The following is a 22,493-nucleotide window of genomic DNA, read 5'->3' as shown; positions in this document are numbered from 1 at the left end:
TATAGCCACCTTTCTTTATGATGACACTCAACAGCCTTCCATCCATAGATTCTGTCAGTTGCTTGATCTGTTTTCGATCAACATTGTGTGCAGCAGCCACCACAACCTCCCAGACACTGTTCCGAGAGGTGTACTGTTTTCCCTCCCTGTAGATCTCACATTTTATGATGGACCACAGGTTCTCTATGGGGTTCAGATCAGGTGAACAAGGGGGCCATGTCATTATTTTTTATTCTTTTAGACCTTTACCGGCCACCCATGCTGTGGAGTAGTTGGATGTATGTGATGGAGCATTGTCCTGCATGAAAATCATGTTTTTCTTGAACGATACTGACTTCTTCCTGTACCACTGCTTGAAGAAGTTGTCTTCCAGAAACTGGCAGTAGGTCTGGGAGTTGAGCTTCACTCCATGCTCAACCCGAAAAGGTCCCACAAGTTCATCTTTGATGATACCAGCCCATACCAGTACCCCACCTCCACCTTGCTGGCGTCTGAGTCGGAGTGGAGCTCTCTGCCCTTTACTGATCCAGCCCCTGGCCCATCCATCTGGCCCATCAAGAGTCACTCTCATTTCATCAGTCCATAAAACCTTTGAAAAATCAGTCTTGAGATATTTCTTGGCCCATTCTTGACGTTTTATCTTATGTTTCTTGTTCAAAGGTGGTCGTTTTTCAGCCTCCCTTACCTTGGCCATGTCCCTGAGTATCGCACACCTTGTGCTTTTTGATAATCCAGTAACGTTGCAGATCTCAAATATGTCAAAACTGGTGGCGAATGGCATCTTGGCAGCTTCACGCTTGATTTTTCTCAATTCATGGGCAGTTATTTTGCGCCTTTTTTGGCCAACGCGCTTCTTGCGACCCTGTTGGCTATTTTCCATGAAACGCTTGATTGTTCAGTGATCATGCTTCAAAAGTTTGGAAATTTCAAGACTGCTGCATCCCTCTGCAAGACATCTCACAATTTTGGACTTTTCAGAACCCGTCAAATCTCTCTTCTGTCCCATTTTGCCAAAGGAAAGGAAGTTGCCTAATAATTAAGCACACCTTATATAGGGTGTTGATGTCATTAGATGCACATCACCAGATTTACTTAATTGGTAGTTGGCTCTCAAGCCTATGCAGCTTGGAGTAGGACAACATGTGTAAAAAGTATCATGTGTTCAAAATACTCATTTGCCTAATAATTCTGCACACAGTGTATGTATGTGTGTATGTATGTGTGTATGTGTGTGTATATATATATGTGTGTGTATGTATGTATGTATATATATATAGTGTGTGTGTGTATATGATCTCTGCTTGGAAAATTCAAATAATTCTAAATTATAGAATAAGTATATTGCTATATAATAGACGCACACAATGCACAAGGAGTCTTATTTTCTTGAACTAAACAATATATGAAAATTGCACAAAGGTCCTTAATCCCTTTTTTTCTTGTAATCCGTAATTTCGAGAGAGTGTAGGGTAGTGAGAGTAGAAACAAAAAATCAGAATAGGTAAAATTTAAGGTAAAATATAAGGTAAAATATCTCAGTGGAAAACTCAGTTTTTATACTCAGAGGGACTTGGCTCAGATCCGCGTTGGAGGCTCGGTTGAAAGTGTCCGTCCTAGAAGTCATTTCACTGTTTAAAATTGTTAGGGTAGAGAAAAATGAAGATATAACCTTTTTATGTATAATTAAAATAGATGAGCAAAATAGTAAACTAATAAAGCGTTAAAAAAGATACAGTATATATATACTGTAAATATATACAACGGACAGTGGCCAGAACAAATGTATTTATTTGTTTTGCCCTTTGTAGCACCAGTGGATAAAACACACCTTAGCATTGAAACTGCTATACCAAGAAGAAAAATTAATGAAATTATGGAAATCACAGGATCAATGAACACGATAATGTTAAAAAAAAATGGAAAGAAAAGTTTCACAACATCTCGATTCATACAGTATCAAGTATGAGCACCACGTGCAGAAATACATTCACTTACTCGCCTTGGCATGCTGTTAATGAGGTATTAATGGTTGCCTCAGGAATGTTTTGCCAGGTGATTGTACTTGGGAACATAAATCGTCAAGAGCCACTGCTGGCAGCTCCCTTTGCAATTGTCGACCAATGAAGTCACAGATGTTCTCAATGTCAGATATGTCCGAACTCACTACAGGCCATGGTAGCACATTTAGACACTTTGCAGAAATGGGTTTACTACTGGTTCCACAACCAAACAAATCTAACACCGAGCTGTTAGTGTACCGGTAATGAAAACTAGAGGGTTCCAGCTACTGAACATCATGCAATACCACACCATAATCCTGGCAGTAGCACTGGTGTAACGTTCCTTCAAGAATACCTCTTTGGTCTGGAGACCATGTTTCCAACGGCCTAATCTCTGGCTGTCATTGCGTCTAAGACAAAAATGGAACTTACTGCTGAAGAGGATAGACCTCCATTCCAGCCACACTGGTAATATTTACCACTGGCCGCTCCCAGGCATCATGAGACCCCCGGCTGCAGCCAGCTCTGACATCCGCTGATGTCACGACAAGTGTCGGCAGCAGCCGGGGGTCACGATCTTCCTGGCTCCATGGTGGATGCCCCCCCCCCGCGTCACACCCTGCATCCACCACGCGCTCTGCCTCTCCCCATTCATTGGGAAAGCGCGCGGTGGATGCCGGGTGTGACGCGGGGGGTAACCCCGCCCACAACCCAGGCAGCCACCGCGAGGACCCCAGTGCTGAGTCACGCCTCACTTGTCATGACGTTGGCGCTGGGGTCACCTGATGCCTGTGAGCGGCTACCGATAGCGCCGCTCACTGGCATCATCAACACTGGCATTATTCAGACCAATCTCTGGCTATCATTGCGTCTAAGACAAAAACGGGACTTATTGCTGAAGAGGATAGACCTCCATTCCAGCCACTTTTGCTCTATTCCAGCCTCCGATCTCCATCTGGAGACAACATGGGCGCAATGCCATTTAGAGGCCTACAAGGGAAAGTCAAGCCAGTCCTACTCCCAGGATTATGGTGTGGGGTGGCGTAATGTATGGTACCCATACCCCTCTTGTCTTCATTTCAGGTAAACTAGCAGCTCGGCATTAGATTGATTTGGTTGTGGAAACAGTGGTACGTCCATGGCTCTAAAGTGTAGAAAGAGCCATTGTTCAACACGACAAAAGTAGTCCGCATGTAGATTGTACTAATGTAAGCAGCCTGCATGGCCAAAATGTGCTGCCATGGCCTGCAGCATCTCCAGACTTTGTATCAGGAGTATAAATGCAGCCAGGCTGAAGGATTTTAATGATTTGCCCAAGTGCATTCAATGTGGCAGAACATTCCACAGACAACCATTAATAAGTTCTTTGATAACATGACAAAGTGTGTAAGTGCTTGTAATTCTGCATGTGGCGCTCACGCTCAATAGTGGTTAAATCAAGATGTTGAAAATTTTGTTTCCATTTTTTTCATCATTTGCATATCATTAACATGTCTATGGATCCTGTGATTTCTATAACTCCAGGAGTTGGTGTTACAATTTCAGTGTTGAATAGTTTAGTATAGATAGGAGGAACAACATTAGAATCTTCTTTCTTTGTTGCACACAATAATATATCTATCTTCTCTCTCTAGGTTACAAATTCTACTGTATATTTCGCATACTATCAGTCCTTGACTGGCTGGTAATATTTATTGCTTGCCCTGTAGCTTGATAGCAAAGTGAGAAGATAAAAACTAATACAGGAGAGCTACATACAGTAGAAAAAAATACACTATCTACAGTCATGGCCAATAACAGCTTGGCGTTACATTGATTTTGTTGTGGAACCAGTGGTACATCCATTTCTCTAAAGTGTCGAAACGTTTTTCAACTCGACACCAGGCCGCGTGTTACTCATGCTACTGGAATCAGCCTGCATCTCCAGACTTGTCTTCCATTGAGCACATCTGGGACGTCATTGGTCAGCAATTGCAAAAGGGAGATGCCAGCCTCGGATCTTGATAATTTCCTTGCCTTCTGTGAGCAGATCATAAAAAAGCACTGCGCAAGCACCTAGCGTTGATTGATGTGAATGACACGTCCTGCATTATCCATATGGCGAACCAAGATCTCGCGCCTGCGCAGTAGCCTCATTCTGATGACATCGGTATGCACTTGCGCAGTGCTGTTTTATGCTCTGCTCACAGTAGGGTAGAGCAGAGTGCGCTTGCGCGGTACTGTGAGGCTACTGTGCAGGCCAAGATCTCGGTTCACTATGTGGATGATGCAGGACTCGTCATCCACATAAATCAAAGCAGGAGGACGTGATTAGGAGCAGAGAGGAGGAACAGACGCCGCAAGAAGACGCCCATCGAACTGGACCACCCTCATTTACATACAACGCGGGAGCATATCAAATGGTATTTTTTGGAGTATACAGGTGCAGTCAGGAGCTGATAGACACCTTGTGGAATGCAGCCCAGGAGCAGTTAAATCTGGTGGCATTTGTTCATAGGCTCAAAAACTGGTCACAGTTTTTTTGTTAAGGTTATATCTTAACTCTTGTATACTTTAGCAATTTTATACAGTGAAATTACTAATTCATATAATAGAGAAAAAGGGTCGGCACTGCTCCCAAAAACAGGATGAACACATTGGGCAGTATTCACATGTGTGGTGCACAATATTTGAGAAAGTTCAAAAAAGTAGATTTACACTCACCACACAGTATGATAAAATAGCTTTTTATTTTCTTTGCATGGTCGAGAGGTGTATATAAAAAGAACAATATTCAGCAGGTTAGTCGCACCACACAGTATGATGGCCCCCAAAGTCCTCTACACAGTATGAAGGCCCCAAAGTCTTTCCATACACTCTCCACACAGTATAATGGCCCCCACTGTTCTCCTATACAGTATGACAGCCCCCCACACAATATAATGTCCCCCACACAGTATGATGGCCCACAGTCCTGCCACACAATGTGACAGCCCCCACAATCCTCCCATACAGTATGACGAACCCCACAGTTGCCCCACACAGTATGATGGGCCCCCACAGTCATCCACATAGTATGATGGCCCAAGCTCTCTCCACAGTATAATGGCCCTCACAGTACTCTCATACAGTATGATGGTGGCCCCACATAGTATGATGCCCCTACACAGCCTCAAATACAGTATGATGAACCCCACATGGTCCCATCAAAGTATGATGGCCTCCACCCAGCTCCCTCACACAGTATGAAAGACCCCACACTGCCCACTCACACAGTGATTCCGATTTCTACACTGTTTGGTTATAGCGGGCGTGATGTAGTGACGACAGTGTCATTGTATCCGCTGTGCTAAGACTCCGAACTCAGACTCACAGGGAGAATGATGAAACGAAGCCGACGGCTCCGTGGTTCCATGCTTGTATTGTGTTTATCAGTATCTGCATCCAGGATGCTGATACCGTTGAAAGTGTGGTGCGGGGTGGAGGAGGGGGCGACATTTGTCATTCCACACTGAAGTTGTAGCAACACATTGCAACATTGGATGTAATGACTTTCTATGGTTTCTTGTTACAACTTGTGACATACTGTGACACAGAGTCACTAAAGTTTTCAAATGTAATTGATTTATAGTTGCTGGTTTAAAGTCACATGCAACACTAGGGTGGTCCTTAATGCAAGCAAAATATTATATTTAAAATTTTTTGATGGGGCACCCTCTGAAATGATCCATCTGGGTAAAAAACGAATAAACTACAAATATTTTTTAAAAAATTACATTTTACTGGTCCTTACCGTTCAAGATATGTAGTTGTTTTATCATATTTTGGTAAAAATTGACCATTATGATCGGCAATTACAAATCATGTTTATTTCTCTACAAAAACCGTTACTTTTGCTGCTTGACAGTTAAAGACTTGTTTGATAGAGTCACATTATTTGCAGTCCAGGAGTGTCTTTTTCTTTCTATCTCCATATTGTTCTCGATACTCCTTGACTACAGCGGCCAAAATAGTTTCTGTTCTTCATTTGTTGTGTGCAACTTGTTATATTCTTCCATCAGTGCTACTCCTCGTTCTGCAGTATCATTAGTCACTCTCATACCACTGGTTGTTTTCTTGGCAGCCTGGTAGCCTTCATCTGCAGACCATAGATCTACATCTTTGGACAGAAACACCGATGACAGGCCGGTGATGCTAAAGAACCTGCAAGTTTTCTGAGTGACAAAGTCTTCCAGGTTCTACGTCACAACTGATGCTACATCGACAGTTATCTTCTTGGGATAATTTTCTGCAGCTGATGTTTGTAGGGCTGTCACCATCAGACATTTTGTGTCATTTGACACAGCATCTTCAATTAACAATGCAGCGATTAGTTCCTCGGACAACTACCATAAGTGTCTTTTCATCTTCTTCATCGCGACTTCTAACACTGAGTTGTTTTGTTCCTTGTACGGATAGATGTTTTTGAGCAGCCAGAGATCAATGCGTGAAGCTAATGGTTCTGACAGCGCTAGGAACCACACCTTCATATACATCAAAACAGTGAACTGACAGATGTCTGTGATAACTTTTTCTTCCTCATTTGTCAGCATGAACTGACTCCTGGACATCCACATTTTTAACGCATTGATAGCCTTTGCCATCCATCTGGCTCAGTGCAGTCCAGCTGAAGGTCTGAATCAAATTCCTCTAGATGGAACACCACCAAGGAAAATGATTGTTAACTCCAATAATTCTCGGAAGTCCTCGCTTGGTTGGTACTGAAGCAATTGCATCTCCACAAAAGCTATGATTTCAGCTGCAATGTGGGTAACTGCTATTGACATGATCTGGTCTGATAGTGCTGTCTGAAAGATAGTCAAGTCAATTATATGCCGGTTGTTCTTGAACCTGCTGAAGATAATTTTTTCTGGATCTTTCAATGGACCAAGGCAATGAACAACAACGGCTTCCAGCACTATTTCTAGAATATGATGGCGGCATGCAAACTACAGCATGTCCTTGCCAAGCTTCTGCTCTAGAAGTTTGCAGGCGCCGTTCCTGAAACCCATGTTGACAGATGTGGTATCAAAACACTTGCACTTCACATTGTCAGTAACAGTCCAGGTCACTGCTGCAGCATAAACAGCATTAGCACGAGCTTCACCTGTTCCTTTGGTAAGCTTTGGAACTCCAAGCAACTGATCAATGCCAACTCCTGAGACCAGAATGGGAAAACGGTCTACAGTTTTCCTGCCGCTGATGTCTTCTAAATACTTTCCATCCCAGTGAATTGTTAAAGGTACAATTAGCTGAAACTCCTGCTTCAGGTTTAGAGCCATTGTCTGACGGCATTTTATTCTTTCTCTACAAACTGATGAACGATTTACATTGAAATCTGCAGGATCATGGCCAAGGTGCTGAAGGGTTTGTGTTTGAATTAATGCTGCACTTCTGTCACTATGTTTCATCGTCTTCCGTATCTGCATCTACTTCATCAGATGACGACTGCAACACCACCTTTTCCTCTCTAGGACTTCTTTCTTGTCTCCCTCTTTCGATCCTTTTCTTGTAATTTGCCTTTTTCTTTAAAATTTCTTTGTTTTTTTCTCTATGTAAATACTTTTATGTCCAAAAATGGCAAAAGTATTCTAGGAGTGATACCTTTATTGGCTAACCAGAAAAAATGTATATGCTAGTTTTCAATATAACTTTGTGTGTACATTTGTTTTTTTTCTCAAACTTTGTCAACACCTCCCATTTTTTTTTATGGCATCCAGATTGTTTCCGAGCTAGCAAAAACTCCTCGTCTTCCGGTATTCTTGTCATATCCACAGTCCTATCATGCGCGATATCAAACAAGTTGTCTAAACCTGCGTTCCATTCTTCCTCCTCCTTCTTCTTCAGACTATCATCAGAACGTTTAGTTTTGTTTTCTTTGTTTTTCTTCAGCTTGTCATATTCTTTGAAGAGACCTTCCACTTTTTCAACCACCTGTTTTTTCAGTCTTGTGGGGATGCCTGCCTTTGCCCAGACATCAAGAACATCAGTAGTTGTTAAAGGAGCTGCATCACAAACTGTCTGTTTAGTCATTTTCTTGTTGTAGCAAAACAGTGACATAACCTCTCTCGGATGGCAGTTTAGTTGAAGATAAACTACTATTGGACATTTGTCCAATAAGCCACAGGTCTGTTTCATTTCTGGTTGTTGGCTTTGACATACTGCAGTGCTAGCTGCTCTGTTTGATGTTTTATTTTTGTAACCCCTGTAAAGGGAGTATGATGTACAGCAGAGGTCCCCAACCGCCGGTCCGCGGACCAGGACCGGGCCGTTGGGGTTTTTCAGCCGGTCCGCGGCACCGCCACAGACAATCACTAAACATTGACAGTGTGCTCTGGTCTGCGGTGGCTCAGAGCACACTGTGTGGGGTGGATGCTGCCCGCTGTTCTAGACTCCCGCAGGGTAGACCTGTAGAGGACCTGTGATGACATCAAGGTACATAACTGTGATGTCACCACAGGTCCTGAAGCAGGATGAAGCAGGGGCGGAACTACCGCCCGTGCAGCCGGTTCATTGAACGGGGGCCCCGAGGGAGAGGGGGCCCCTCCAGCCTCCAGCAGGGCCGCCATCAGGGCATGACTGCCCTGACTCCAGTATGGGGCCCGGCCGGTAGGAGCCCCCTCGGAGCCCCCCTTTTGTGCGTCTCTCTCCTCATGGGGCCCCCGGCCCCATGCAAAGCGCCGGGTCCAGGACATCTCATAATTCCTCTGACTTCCGGTCATGTGATGGCGCCGTCACATGACCGGAAGGCAGGAGAACCTGGTGTCAGCGATTTGGACGAGCGCCAGGATTCTGCAGGGATCGTATGGGGGTAAGTATAACAAGTTTTATTTTTTTTTAAATACAATTAACTAGGAGTGGGGGGAATGGGAGATGCACATGGGGGGAGGGGAGAGATGAGAGATGCACATGGGGGAGGGGAGAGATGAGAGATCCACATGGGGGGGAGGGGAGAGATGAGAGATGCACATGGGGGGGAGGGGAGAGATGAGAGATGCACATGGGGGGGAGAGGAGAGATGAGAGATGCACATGGGGGGGAGATGAGAGATGCACATGGGGGAGGGGAGAGATGAGAGATGCACATGGGGGAGGGGAGAGATGAGAGATGCACATGGGGGGAGGGGAGAGATGAGAGATGCACATGGGGGGGAGGGGAGAGATGAGAGATGCACATGGGGGGAGGGGAGAGATGAGAGATGCACATGGGGGGCAGGGGAGAGATGCACATGGGGGGGAGGGGAGATATGAGAGATGCACATGGGGGGGAGGGGAGAGATGAGAGATGCACATGGGGGTGAGAGATGCACGGGGGGATGAGAGATGCACGGGGGGGATGAGAGATGCACGGGGGGATGAGAGATGCACGGAGGGGATGAGAGATGCACGGGGGGTGGATGAGAGATGCACGGAGGGGGATGAGAGATGCACGGGGGGTGAGCTGCACATGGGGGGGTGAGAGATGCACATGGGGGGGGTTATGTTTACATAACTTTGTTGCCTTATGAAGGGCGGGGGGGCCCCCAAAAATTTCTTGCACAGGGGCCCACTACAGTCTGTGTCCGCCCCTGGGATGAAGTAAATGCAGCTGAACAGCAGCTGTCAGGACAGCTGCCCTGTCCTGCTGCAGGGCGTGATGGGGCCTCAGTGATGCGGCTCCTGGCACAGCACATTATGTGGGGCTCCTGGCATAGCTCCTGGCGGGGACCTGGTCTACACTATATGATAAGTATGCACTAAACTCCAAATCCCTCCATTACCCCGCCCCCATATGACCAAAGCCCCGCCCACCCCACCCCCTCCTTGCTGGGCCATGGAAAAATGATCTTGCTTCAAGCCGGTCCCTGGTGCAAAAAAGGTTGGGGACCACTGATGTACAGGAACTGATGCAAACAGAGACAGACAGTGCTTCTCAGTAAGAGACATTATTCCTCTTAGAGCTCTATTGCCTTGGGGGAGGAGGAACAGCATCAGAAGACAGGACTGATTGGCCGAGCAAGCTGGAGAAGGAGGGTATTATTAATGGCAGGCTATATTCAGCAAAATTCACTCCGTCTTGCCACAACCAGAGGAGGTGTAAATGGGACTCGGCCATGGCAAAAATCCAGAAAGTTTGAAGATAGGTAGGGACTCCTAAATCTGTGTGTATCTGGCTGAATTATTTTCTGCCATTTTAGTTTACATACAGAAACCGAATCAAGGGGTGCCTACTGAAGAAAATACACTTTCAAAAATAAGGACCACCCTAATGCGACACACTTGCATTCGATTTCAGTGCAAGTCGCACATGAAATGCAACTTATCTGCAAATTGGCAATTTTAGATGAAAAAAACTCACCTAGAAGTTGCACAAATGTGTTTGTCGTGTTTATTTTTCAGAGAATTGCTTTCACACGTGCCACCCTGGTCTAAAAAGTAAAAGATTATTCTTGCCTTACTAGATAAAGAATATCAATACAAAGAATATGCAGGCTCAACACATGAATAACAATATATTTTTTTATTAAACAGTTATTACAAAATAGTGAAGTTAACATAAAAAGTCAGACATACAAAATACAGTAAATAGGTGGACAATGGTATCACACTTCCAGAAAGTAAAACAGATTAATAGAGAAGTATATTAAATACAGTTTCAGCATTGAGGACAGATACTCGGGTGAAGCTATGAGCCAAAGTTGTCAACACCATTCAGATATTGCACGTATTCAGAAAAGAGAATGAAAAATAAGGAGTGGTATCATACAGCTGTAGTAATGCACAGTGGTGTCAGACAGACCTCACTTATCAAGTAAACTCACCCGACGCGCATTTCGCATCAAGCTTCATCAGGGGTTATTTGAGAAATGTATCATTTAGGCTATTTAAATACTCAAACAGCAATCAGAGCATATATCACAAATGCACTTATATAATTAAGGACTCCCTTAACGGCATATGTTAAAGACCAGGGTGTATAACCTATAAGGGGCTGGAAGCCACGTCTGATGCCAATGCAGGCGCACCACCATCCATATCCGGGTCTAAGAATACAGTCACATGACCAGTAAAGTGAACGCCCAAGGGGGCGGTCACATAACCACTGATGCGACTGGGCGGCGCAAAGGCACATGATCGAGCGGTTATGTGATCACAAAGATCACATGCTCCAGGTAACCACCATGGACAGGTGATGACGTGATCAATACATTTTCTCACATAAAATTTAGAATAGTAGTAACTACCAAGAGATATTGTTCTTTCTTTTTACCCACATCAGTTATGGAGGTCATAGTTCTCCCCACTTAGATGTTCAAATATTTGCAGTTTTGTAATATTGTGTAATGTATATTAAAACTGCTACTCCAGGTGATTTCAGACTCTCTTTGATGCCTGTAGTTCTGTGATACAGAGGTTGGAAATTAACTTTCACCCTGCTTCCACTGTTTTAGGACACCCTCATAGCTTGCATAGAGCATTGTTTTTCAAGTAACACTGTGTCATTATTTATTTAACAAAAACTAGACCAAAATGCAGAAACCTAGTGTGAAAAGTTAAGAACACCCTATGAATCAATAGCTTGTAGAACCACCTTTAACTGCAATTACTTGAATTAAAAGAGTTGTCCATTACTAGGACAACTCCTTCTAGATCTGAAATGTTTGGGGCCGATAAAATAAAAAAGCCAATACTCACCTCCCTTTCCGGCGGCGTTTCAGCGGTGCCGACACTCGCGGTCCCAGGGCTCCCATGTGGTAGCTGTGACACGTGACTGCGGCGGCCAATCAATGCCGGCACGGAAGGTGAGTATAGGCTTTTTTTATCAGTCCCAAATATTTAGATCAAGAAGGGGTTGTCCTTGTAGTAGACAGCCCCCTTAATCATTTTCAGCATGACTTTATCAGTCTCTCACATCGTTGTAGAGGAATTTTGGCCCACTCTTCTTTACAATCATGCTTAAAGGGAACCTATCACCAGAATGGCTCAGTGGTTAGCACTGCAGCCTTGCTGCGCTGGGGTCCTGGGTTCAAATCCCACCAAGTACAACATCTGCAAGGAGTTTGTATGTTCTCCCCGTGTTTGCATGGGTTTCTGCCGGGTTCTCCGGTTGCCTCCCACACTCCAAAGGCATACTGATAGGGAATGTAGATTGTGAGCCCTAATGGGGACAATGCCCATAATGTCTGTAAATTGTCTGAATTGTAAAGCGCTGCAAAATATGTTAGAGCTATATAAATAAAAAGATTATTATTTATTATTAACCCCTTTACCCCCCACGGTGGTTTGCCCGTTAACGACCAGGCCAATTTTTACAATTCTGACCACTGTCACTTTATGAGGTAATTACTCTGGAACGCTTCAACGGATCCCACTGATTCTGAGATTGTTTTTTCGTGACATATTGTACTTCATGATTGTGGTAAAATTTCTTCAATATCACTTGCATTTATTTGTGAAAAAACAGAAATTTGGCAAAAATTTTGAAAATTTCACAATTTTCAAACTTTGAATTTTCATGCCCTTAAATCAGAGAGATATCTCACACAAGATAGTTAATAAATAACATTTCCCACATGTCTACTTTACATCAGCACAATTTTGCAACCAAAATTTTTTTTGTTAGGGAGCTATAAGGGTTAAAAGTTGACAAGCGATTTCTCATTTTTACAACAAAATTTACAAAACCATTTTTTTAGGGACCACATCACATTTGAAGTGCCTTTGAGGGGCCTTTATGACAGAAAATACCCAAAAGTGACACCATTCTAAAAACTGCACTCCTCAAGGTGCTCAAAATCACATTCAAGAAGTTTATTAACCCTTCACGTACTTCACACCAATTAATTGAACGTGAAAGGAAAAAATGAACATTTAACTTTTTTTCACTAAAATTTTATTTTAGACCCTAATTTTTTTATTTTCACAAGGGTACCAGGAGATATTGGACCCTAAAAGTTGTTTTGCAATTTCTCCTGAGTACGCTGATACCTCATATGTGGGAGAAAGCCATTGTTTGGGCACACGGCAGGGCTCGGAAGGAAAGGAGCGCCATTTGACGTTTTCAATGCAAAACTCGCTGGAATTGACAGCGGACTCCATGTCGCGTTTGGAGAGCCCCTGATGTGCCTAAACAGTGGAAACCCCCCCACAAGTGACCCCATTTTGGAAACTAGACCCCTTAAGGAACTTATTTAGATGTGTGGTGAGCACTTTGAACCCCCAAGTGTTTTGCAAAAGTTTGACGTACAGCCATGAAAAAAACAAACATTTTTTTTCCACAAAAACGATCTTTTAGCCGCAGTATTTTTATTTTCACGAGGATGCCAGGAGAAATTGGACCCCAAAAGTTGTTGTGCAATTTCTCCTGAGTACGCTGATACCTTATATGTTTGGACAAACCATTGTTTGGGCGCACTGCAGGGCTCGGAAGGGAAGGAGTGACTCTTTAGAATGCAGACTTTGATGGAATGGGCTGCGGGCGTCATGTCACGTTTATAGAGCCCCTGATGTGCCTAAACAGTGGAAATGCCCAACAAGTGCCCCCTTTTTGGAAACTAGACCCCCAATGATTTTATCTAGATGTGTGGTGAGCACTTTGAACCCCCAGGTGCTTCACAGAAAATTATGATGTCTTGTGAAAATAAAAAAAAACATTTTTTCCACAAAAATGTTAAAAAAACATATTTTCACAAGGGTATCAGGAGAAAGTGGACCTCAAAATCTGTTGTCCAATTTCTCCTGAGTACGCTGATACCCCATGTGTTGGAGAAAACTACTGTTTGGGCGCACGTCAGTGCTTGGAAGGGAAGGAGTGACGCTTTGGAATGTAGACTTTGATGGAATGGTCTGTGGGTGTCATGTCACGTTCTCAGAGCCCCTGATGTCCCTAAACAGTGGAAATGCCCAACAAGTGCCCCCTTTTTGGAACTATACCTGATTTTTTAATTTCATAATGTAGTGTCATACGTCAGTTGTGTAGGACCACCTGACGAACACTACACGACTGACGTAGGACAACCTGACGAACACTACATCAGTTGTGTAGTGTTCGTCAGGTTGTCATACGTCAGAAATTAATTTAGTAGTCCATTGAAGTATGGTATCTTTTGAAGCAGTTTTTCATGCACAGGCCATGTTTGTCGGGGCAGGTGTCACATTGATAAATGGTGTCCCTCCACTGTGAGGGATCTGCCCTGGGAAATGCTGGCCCGGTACAATTAGAGGTCCTTCAGTTACGGAAGTACTGGGGCCCGCTCCGTCACCACTGCCAAATATCAGGGCCTTGATAACTGTCTCCTGGAAGTGAAGGTACGACGTAGAAATCTGGCCTGCACATTGTGACAGAAGGAAAGCGTTGTGCATTGGCATCTCTACAATGTGCACTGCCAGCTTCTTATACCATACCTTGGCCTTTCTCAAAGCACTGTACGGCTAGAGGACTTGATCAGAGGCAGAGAGATCAACTCCCCCGATGTACTTGTTGTACCCCACTACACAGTCTGGTTTGACAACCTGTGTAGTGGAACCTCGTACAGTGCTGATGGTGCTGCCATCACCATGTATGGTGGTCAAGAGAAGGACATCCCTCTTGTACTTGACCACCAACAGGTGGTTGCTACATTGGGCTCTGCTTTTGCGGACAGTACCACAGGCTGCGGTACCTAGTGCAGAGAGGGACTTGAAGAGAGGGAGACTGGTATAAAAGTTATCCACGTACAAATAATAACCTTTATCCAGTAGTGGGTGCACCAAGTCCCACACAATTTTCCCACTCACTCCCAGAACAGGGGGCATTCAGGGGGTTCAATCCGGGACTCCTTCCCTTCATAAACTCTAAACTTTTGAGTGTACCCTGAAGTACTCTCACAAAGTTATACAGCTTGATCCCACACCTTTACCTCTTACTGGGCAGGTACTGCCGGAATCCAAGCCACCCCTTAAAATGAACTAGGGATTCATCCACGCAGATATCCCTTTGGGGCACATACACTTCAGCAAACTTGTTGAAGTGCTCGATGACCGGCCGAACTTTGAAAAGACAATCAAAGTTCGGGTTATCGCGTGCAGGACACCTTGCATTATCGTTGTAATGCAAGAACTTCTGGATGGCCTCAAAGCGTTTCCGGGTCATGACTATTCGGAACACTGGCGTGTTATACAAAACGTCAACACTCCAGTATTGCCGAACTTCTGGCTTCTTAAGGATCCCCATATGAAGGACCAGGCCCCAAAACTTCATAATTTCTTCTGCGTCTACAGAAGACCAGTTAGAAAATGATGAAGAGGGGTTTTGTTCCAAAAATTGATGAGCGTATAAATTAGTTTGGCCCACCATGAGGTTTACGAAATCCTCAGAGAAAGAGACTTTCAAAAAAGTCTATTTCTGTGAGGTTGGTGGTGTCAAACTTGATTCCTGATTCCACGACGAAAGGAATCAGTGACTCGTAATTTTCCGGCTGCGAAGTCCATATGGGGTCAGTAGTGGGGGGCGCTGGTTCATCTTCTCTTCTGGGGCGACTGCGTGGCGGTCCAGCAGTATGTGAGGAGCAGGAGGAAGAAGAGGAGGACGACGAGGAATCAGAAAACTAAAGAAATGTGGGATCCTCGCTGTCAGTGTCGGAGGCAAGAAAAGCGTATGCCTCCTCCGCTGAATAGCAAGTTTGGGATGAGCGGGACATTTTTTTTTCTTATGTATGTGGTGCGTGTGTATCAGTACTTTGTTTAGAGTGTGTGTGTGTCAGTGTGCTTGGTGTGAACATTTTTTTATGAAAAAAGAGAAAAAAAGGAACTATTGTAGGTGGTGCAAACAGCGAGTACGAGTGCGGATCGGTGAACTATGTCACCGATCAACACGCGGCAGCTGTTGGGTGTGCGCGCGGATGTGGTGCAAAGGTGGGGGGGGTAAAACAGCGAGCACGAGTGCGGATCAGTGATCTGTGGTCACTAATCAGCGCTCAGCCGCTGCAGAAAGCACAGGGAAAAAAAAACAGATAAAAGTCGAGCGATCAAGTAATGATCGGCACTTGGTGGGAGAAAGGGGAAGAAGGAGAGGGGAGAGAGGGGGATTGGGGTGGATGAGGACGGATCAAAAAATCCTACTTACAGTTGTCGCCTTTCAGATGTCTTCTGTAAGATGTCTTCTGGAGCAGGAGCGGCGATTGTGGTGTCACAGGCTTCTGTGGCACCGCAAGGCCCAGAGCGGCGCACAATCAGATAATGCCACTGGCCTCTAGAAAAGAAAAAAGGTTAGTTTAAAAAAAAAGGGTAAAGTAGCGAGCGCGAGTGCTGATCGGTGATTTGTGTCACCGATCAACTCTCGGCGGCTGCTGAATGCACGCATGGAGGTGGTGCAAAGTGTGGGGGGGAAGAATTGACAGGGACGAAAAAAAAGTCCTGAAAAGCAGCGAACACGGACGTTGATCAGTGCCGTAGTCATCATCGATCGCTCCAATCAGAGCTGGCTGGGGGCTCTTCTGACATCACAGGGGGTCATGGGGCGGTGACAGGCAGGTCACAAGCCGGTCACCGCCCCGTGACCGCGCGGTCCCGCTATGATCAATGTGATCGGCGATCGCACCGATCATAGTAGTTTGGGGCCAGGGCTGGGGTCTCCTAGCAACAACCTAGGATCGGTGCTCTTAGGCTGCACATCACTGTTTCCCGCAATCTGATTGCCGGAAACAGTGAGAAATGCTGTGATTGGCTGTTCAGAATTGAACAGTCAATCACAGCGATCGGGGGAGCGGCGACACCCCCCGAGATGCCAGCACCATCTACACTGAGGTATGATAGCGCCGTAAATTTAATGCGATCACCGCATTAAAGACAGGGCATACTAATACGTATCAGGCCCATAAGGCCCTGGGCACAGATACGTATTAGTACGCCCTGGGCCAGAAAGGGGTTAAATAACGCAGGTTAATAGCGTTATTATGCAGCCTGGCACGCAGCCGAATGCAGCGGGGAGAAAATGAACTTCATTCTCCCCGCCAGCATTCAGTTTCAGTCATGGGGACGGCTCTGGTTCAGTCACCGCTCTGAGAATACAGAACGGCCGCTGTATCAGTGCACCCGGCCCTGACTGACAGCCAGCCCTAATGCTGAGTGAGTGTCAGTCAGGGCTCGCTCTGTATACTCAGAGCAATGACTGAACCCGTGGCGCCACTGCCCCCATGACTGAAACCGAATGCTGGAGGGGAGAATAAAGTTCATTTTCTTCCTGCAGATGCTATTAAGCTGCAGATTAACCGCATATCTGCAGGTTAATAGAGCTATTTCTGGTGACAGGTTCCCTTTAAGTTCATTGAGTTTTAACGGCATTTGTTTAAGTACAGCTCTCTGAAATTGGTTTTCCAAGCACGTCATCAGTCTGACATTGGTGGGGGTCCAGCAGCCCACCAATCAGCCACCAGATGAAAACACTTTGAACAGGGCTCCGTCAAAACACTGTCATCTTTTTCCTGAAGTATCTTACTGTAGCAAAAGTTGGTAGGAATGCCGGCATCTGATAAATGTTGTGTACACATACCCTAATAGTCTCAGCTATAGCTCTTGGATTTGCAAATTCTCGAGTATTGCACGTGACCTTGGAGTGAATTTGCTGGGGCATCCACTCCTGGGAAGTGTTGAATAATAGACTGCAAATTGTTTGGGAATTGACTTATTCTTCCCAAATTCATCAGCAGCAATAATTGCTTCTCTAAGATCATTGCTGATGCTTTTCCTCCTTGACATTGTGCTGACATATTCCTGAATGCCATAGGCCAGCAAACTGCCCAACCTTTTGCTTTTATAGGGGTGGTTACACTTACTGATGATCAATTAATCAAGGGCTTTTAATTACAGCACCTAGCTACTACTTACACTCTTAATTCCTATAGAATCAATAAAGCGCTGTGGAATTAGTGGCGCTATATAAGTGAGTAAAATAAAAATAAAGGTGTACTTACTTTTGCGCAAAAATACTTCTGCATTTTGGCCTAGTTTTTTCTCATGACTGTACATCTATTATGCATATGTTTAAATGTGTGGTATTAACTAAGCACAAATATTTGCTCTTCAGGAAACATGCTCCAAGTTGCGAAAACACCCCCTTTAAGGTCATCTGAAGGTGAATTCTATAATCAGCCATTTTTCAGTACATCTCCTTTCAATGATGTTGGAAACACTGCATATGACTCCCCAGGAAAGAGCGCAGGAGAACGGCTGAACTGAGTCTCATCTGGGCCTTTCAAAGTTATAAGGATGTAAACTGCATTGTCTTTTGGAAACATGTCCACATTTTCAATGATATCGAATTATATGTATAATATATTTCTATATATCTTGTAAAGTAGAAGTTATTTAGTCTAAATGTCTACTTTAATAGAAATAAATATAATATTTCATATTGGTCTAATAGCCTATATTTATTATACGCCAAATAAAGTTGTGTTTCCTTTGTACAAAGGTTGCCATTCAACAGGGGCGGCTGACTTTCTAATTTGTAAAACTGTTTCTTGAATCCTTATCTCTTGTCCAAAAGTGGTTACAAAGAGAATTTCTCACTCAGGAGGACGTGACCAATCCTGCATTACACAAACATATAATTAACTTGAATATGTGTACCGCTTTATTACCCCTATGATGGTGCTGCAGTGAAATTGAATTCTTTCTGCCAGATCTCACCAGAGAATATAGCTAATGTACGCCTCAAAGCAGGAGGACACCCTATTGTCAAGGATGCTTCTAACAAGTAGGGACTGTCCAAAGTTGACAGCCCCTATAAAGAGAACTTCCAACAAACATTCATTATCTTTCCTTATGACAGGTGCTAAATCTTTGATCTCTGGGGCCCAACAGTTGGGTCCCCTACTTATTACTAGAATGTGTTCAGCTGTTTGCATTAGTCCCTTACTTTAAAAAGGTTGGCCACTTTCTCTTGTTAGTGCAACTGTGAAGACCCGGGGTCTTCCGTGGGCGTAACGCTGCTCAGACAACACAGGGTGATGGTAAAACAGCGTGGCAATACTTTATTGAACCACAAAGCGGACAATAAACACAGAACAGTCCCAGCAAATACCCAAGATGGTACAACATTACACAGTCTCACCCTTCCGTCTCCGCCCGCCTGGGATAGAACAGCTGTCCATCGAGGTACAAGGCCAGGAGACCCAATGGTCCAAATCTAGCCTCTCCGAAAATTTCCATGGGGCCAGGCAACCGGTGGGTCCCCCCTGGCAACTCCAAACGTCTCCATGTGTTCTAGGCGACCGGTGGGTCCCTCCTAGCAACCCCAATCAACATATCCATAGGGCCAGGTGACTTCTTCGTCCTCTCCTGCACTCCCCAAAAGTATCCATGGTCTCTCTAATGTTTAATGGAGCAGATCCGAATCTTTCCAGTCAGGGCCGGTGCCCTTAGGCTAGAATCATGTAGAATACAAATCTGTGTCTCTTTGGAAGCCATGCAATCCATCTGCTGTTCTGAAGGATGTCTCTCATACTCCTTATAAGGTCTTTCTGATGTGCCTTCATTCTCTGTCCCAAGTCTCAATCTGTTTCTGAAACACATCTCCTTTCTGCTTCTCTGGGCTCAAGTCTGACTCTTACAAAAAACACATGTTCCTTCTGCTTCTCTGGGCTCAGCCCCCTGAATGGCAGAACTGCTCTCACCCCCAAAGCTAAGTGTGCATATCACATGTCAGAGATAAAGGTGCATGGCTCACCTATCATTGTTTGAGATAATCTATTTACACAGTTGGTATCACAGGGGCTCTTGTAAATACACATCATTGTTTCAGAATCAACGAGCAGATAACATTCAGGGTTATACAAATAGTAGTCTGTGTTAGGCTGTGCGCCCACGATGCGTTTTTTAAGCGTTTCCGCAGCGGCAAAAACGCTGCAGAAATGCCATGTTCCCCAATGATAACCCGCAGCGGAAATTTCCACAGCATGTGCACAGCACATGCGGATTATCATTGTGGAAAAAAAACGCAGCACTACCAATTATTTTGCAGAAGCGCTGCGTTTTCGCCACCATTGACTTGCATTAGAACGCTTGGATTCTGCATCACTGGATCTGTACATGCGGAATCCATGCGTTTCAATGTGCGGATGGTAACCGGGTCTAGAGAAGAGGAGACTCTCCTCCAGACGGGGGTACCATAGAACCTGTAAAAAAAAGAATAAAATAAAAAATAAATACTACAATTACCTTCTGATGGCCCGCGGTGTGCTTGTCTTCGCTTGCCGGCAGATCGCGGTGGACTGAAGGACCTGCGCTGACGTCATTTAGTCATGTGACAGCAGGTCCTTCAGTGTACCGCGAGCTGCCAGCAAGCCAGGACGCAGCGAATAAAGACAGCGCGGGCCATCAGAAGGTAAGTATATATTTATTTTTTACCATTCTTTACGGTCACACTATATAAAATCCATGCCGTTTGCATGGATTTATATAGTGTGACCAAGTCGTCAAGCACTTTCCAAGTGATGCTAAAATCGCTTGGAAAGCGCTTGTCAACCCGCATGCGGAAATGCATGTGAAGAACGCTTCACATCCGCATGTCCCTGGCAGAAAAAACGCATGTACAATCCGCATGCGTTTTTCTGCCAGGGAGATGCAGAAATGCTCTGGAAAAAATCCGGAGCATTTCTGCATCGTGGGCACATGGCCTTAATCAACTAAAGAAGAACAGAGATTAAAGAGTCAACATAAAAATAAAGGAATGCTGCAATTTCCAACCTCTCTGTATCATAAGAAAGTATGTCTGGCATAATTAAGATTTTAAGCTGTATCGTCACAGGAACTTTTCTGACTAATTGACCAGTACATCTGTCCATAAAATGGCTTTCTCATGTGACGTGTTATCCAGTTGGAAGTGGCTGATGGACAGTCTGGTCACATGCTCCTTTATCTGCAGCTAATTTTGAACAGAAGTGCTGGTCAGTTTGCGAGAAAGCTGCACTAAAAAAAGAAAGTGGCCAGCCCCTTTAAATGGAGTGGTAGCATGCATGCATAAAGAAGAACTCCCATCAAAATCTGTATCTGTGGCGCCCTGCTCCGCACAGGTGCCACAGAACCCAGTAGGGTGCATGGACGGACTTCTCCACAAGAGGCCCTCACACATTCACACACCTCCACCCTACCACCTCAGACCACCAGAGGGAGCCCCATTAGGGATATATATATGGAGGGTGGAGCCAAGCAGTTCAGTTTAGAGTTTAGTGAGAATTTGTGTGTTTTTAGAGTGGAGTCTAGTGTGCTCAGAGAGAGAGCAGCACGCAGGCTGCTGTGTGAGGCAAGTTCAGGCCTACAGCGCGCACTGAAGCCTAGTGAGGGCCCTGAGTGTGGCCGAAGGCGAGAGGGGAGAAGAAGTAACGAGGGGGCAGAGGAGCGTACCAGGCTCACCCCGAACTATACACCGGGTCCGCGCCTACAGGGTCCCTTTATACCCAGTAGGGACCACCGGATACCTGGAGGACTACAAGTCCCAGGTCGACCAACGCTGACTACTGTACCAGGGCTAGGAGTCACGGAGGCTCCAGCGTCCAGGGAGAGTGATCTCCAAGAGAAGGCCCTACCACCAGGTCAGCAGGTGCAAGAGAGAGAGACAGTAATTAAGCCAGGCCTAGCTCCAGGCAGGTCAGAAGCTTAGCAAGTGAAAGCAACCGATCAGGAGGCCCTCTACCCGCTCACTGGGGAGAGTCCAGAAGTGCACCCTTCCTACCGAGTACCCTGGACCATACCTGCATCTACACCAGTAAAGGTACCGAAGCGAACCCCCGTGTGAGTGTCCGTTATTTCTCCCTGAACCACCATCCATTTCCCCACGCTGCCCTGAGGCCCGCTCCACCTGTGGGGAGCCGTTCCATCATAAGCTGCCCTAACATCTGCCTCAGAGATCTGTCGCAGCGCTGGTAGTCTTTACCAGGCACCACAGGTGGCGTCACGAACTATTCCTAAACCCCATATAAACCCAAAAACCCCTTTCTTTTTGTTGACCGCCCTGGGCCACGGACCGGGCCAGCCACTGTGACATATCCCCCACCAGCATCCATAGGCCCGGCTGCCGAGTACCCCATTGTCCTGGGGGCGCATCATATCCTCTTAATATCTTGCAATCTTTATATTATATAGCACTGTGTCAAAGGACTAATTTGAAAAACAAGATTATTAATACTTTTTTTTCAACTTGTTTAAGTGATTAGCAGGCTAAAGGGATGGTTAGTGAGGGAATTTAGCAATAAATACAATATGCAAATTGCCTCTTCAGAGAAAAAGAGGACTTGTACTCTATAGCGCCACCTATAGGAAGCAGCAATCCTACAAGTCACAATCAACCCTTTAACGAGTCGTGCAATATGACTTAGGATAAAAGCCAAATCAGAATCTCAATTCGCAGACACGGTGTTTCGGGCTGTTGGCCCTCGTCAGTGCAAAGTATGAGTTCTGATTTGGCTAGGTGAGAGGCTCTGGACTGAGGTCTAAGGGGTAGCAATAAATACACAAATGC

At 45.1% G+C, this 22,493-nt stretch overlaps 1 protein-coding gene across 1 annotated transcript in view; it reads left to right on the top strand.

Annotated features, from left to right (window-relative positions):
* The window catches only part of CCNB1IP1 (cyclin B1 interacting protein 1), a 28,012-nt gene extending 9,801 nt beyond the window's left edge, over positions 1-18,211 (top strand). The window contains exon 3 of the mRNA XM_073653770.1: positions 18,060-18,211. Coding sequence (XP_073509871.1) covers positions 18,060-18,211 — 152 coding nt within the window. The remainder of the gene's footprint in view (positions 1-18,059) is intronic.
* Positions 18,212-22,493: the final 4,282 nt, after the last annotated feature.

The sequence above is a fragment of the Phyllobates terribilis genome, unplaced genomic scaffold (assembly GCF_046119375.1).
Source record: "Phyllobates terribilis strain yellow unplaced genomic scaffold, ASM4611937v1 Scaffold_1__5_contigs__length_1240528914, whole genome shotgun sequence".
Taxonomy (NCBI): Eukaryota; Metazoa; Chordata; class Amphibia; order Anura; family Dendrobatidae; genus Phyllobates; species Phyllobates terribilis.
The sequence above is the reverse complement of the archived record's forward strand: the minus strand, read 5'-3'. Positions and strand labels throughout refer to the sequence as shown.